General features: G+C 51.6%; 1 protein-coding gene across 2 annotated transcripts; it reads left to right on the top strand.

Annotated features, from left to right (window-relative positions):
• The first annotated feature begins 236 nt into the window (after nt 1-236).
• Nucleotides 237-1,290, top strand: LOC111542161 (glyceraldehyde-3-phosphate dehydrogenase-like). 2 transcript variants are annotated; one of them, XM_023211320.2, is made up of 2 exons: nt 242-411; nt 466-1,290. In XM_023211320.2, exons 1-2 carry the CDS (start codon nt 283-285, stop codon nt 1,288-1,290), a joined length of 954 nt encoding a protein of 317 aa, XP_023067088.1. In that variant the 5' UTR covers nt 242-282. The 2 variants fall into 2 exon arrangements, with proteins under 2 accessions (XP_023067087.1, XP_023067088.1); XM_023211319.2 differs by having other exon boundaries at nt 237-1,290.

Below are 1,290 nucleotides of genomic sequence, written 5' to 3'. Positions count from 1 at the left end.
ATGCCTATAAAAGACAGAATTATGTGTTTTCTCCATCTACAGCATCCTTGGTTCTTTTCTACCATACCACAACCACCTTCCAAATGCCAGGAATGTTTTCATATGCTAGCATGATTCCCTTGCTGGGTGTCAGACACTGCACTCTACCCTATCAATAGGTGTGACTACCATGCTATTGTTATTCTCATCTTTCAGACTTAAGAAAGCTATAGGCTCTCTGCTCCTCCTGTTCGACAGTCAGTCGCATTTTCTCTTGCATCGCCAGCGCATCCCTGAGACACCATGGGGAAGGTGAAGGTCGGAGTCAACGGATTTGGTCGTATTGGGCGCCTGGTCACCACGGCTGCTTTTAACTCTGGTAAAGTGGATATTGTTGCCATCAATGACCCCTTCATTGACCTCAACTACATGGTTCACATGTTCCAGTATGATTCCACCCATGGCAAATTCCATGGCACCGTCAAGGCTGAGAACGGGAAGCTTGTCATCAATAGAAATCCCATCACCATCTTCCAGGAGCGAGATCCCTCCAAAATCAAGTGGGGCGATGCTGGCACTGAGTACGTCGTGGAGTCCACTGATGTCATCACCACCATGGAGAAGGCTGGGGTTCATTTGCAGGGGGAAGCCAAAAGGGTCATCATCTCTGCCTCCTCTGCTGACCCCCCCATGTTCATTATGGGTGTGAATCATGAGAAGTATGACAACAGCCTCAAGATTGTCAGTAATGCCTCCTGCACTGCCAACTGCATAGCGCCCCTGGCCAAGGTCATCCATGACAACTTTGGTATCATGGAAGGACTCATGACCACAGTCCACGCCATCACTACTACCCAGAAGACTGTGGATGGCCCCTCCGGGAAACTGTGGCGTGATGGCCATGGGGCTCTCCAGAACATCATCCCTGCCTCTACTGGCGCTGCCCAGGCTGTGGGCAAGGTCATCCCTGAGCTGAACGGGAAGCTCACTGGCATGGCCTTCCGTGTCCCCACTGCCAACATGTCAGTGGTGGACCTGACCTGCCATCTGGAAAAACCTGCCAAATATGATGACATCAAGAAGGTGGTGAAGCAGGTGTCAGAGGGTCCCCTCAAGGGCATCCTGGGCTACACTGAGCACCAGGTGGTCTCCTCCGACTTCAACAGTGACACCCACTCTTCCACCTTCGATGCTGGGGCTGGTATTGCCTTCAACGACCACTTTATCAAGCTCATTTCCTGCTATGACAACGAATTTGGCTACAGCAGCAGGGTGGTGGACCTCATGGCCCACTTGGCCTCCAAGGAGTAA

Source organism: Piliocolobus tephrosceles, chromosome 15 (genome assembly GCF_002776525.5).
Source record: "Piliocolobus tephrosceles isolate RC106 chromosome 15, ASM277652v3, whole genome shotgun sequence".
NCBI classification, from domain to species: domain Eukaryota; kingdom Metazoa; phylum Chordata; class Mammalia; order Primates; family Cercopithecidae; genus Piliocolobus; species Piliocolobus tephrosceles.
This window is presented reverse-complemented; position numbering and strand designations above follow the sequence as displayed.

What these genes read in the sequence shown, in the direction of transcription:
- LOC111542161 (XM_023211319.2), top strand. Translation starts at nt 283, where the DNA reads ATGGGGAAGGTGAAGGTCGGAGTCAACGGATTTGGTCGTATTGGGCGC.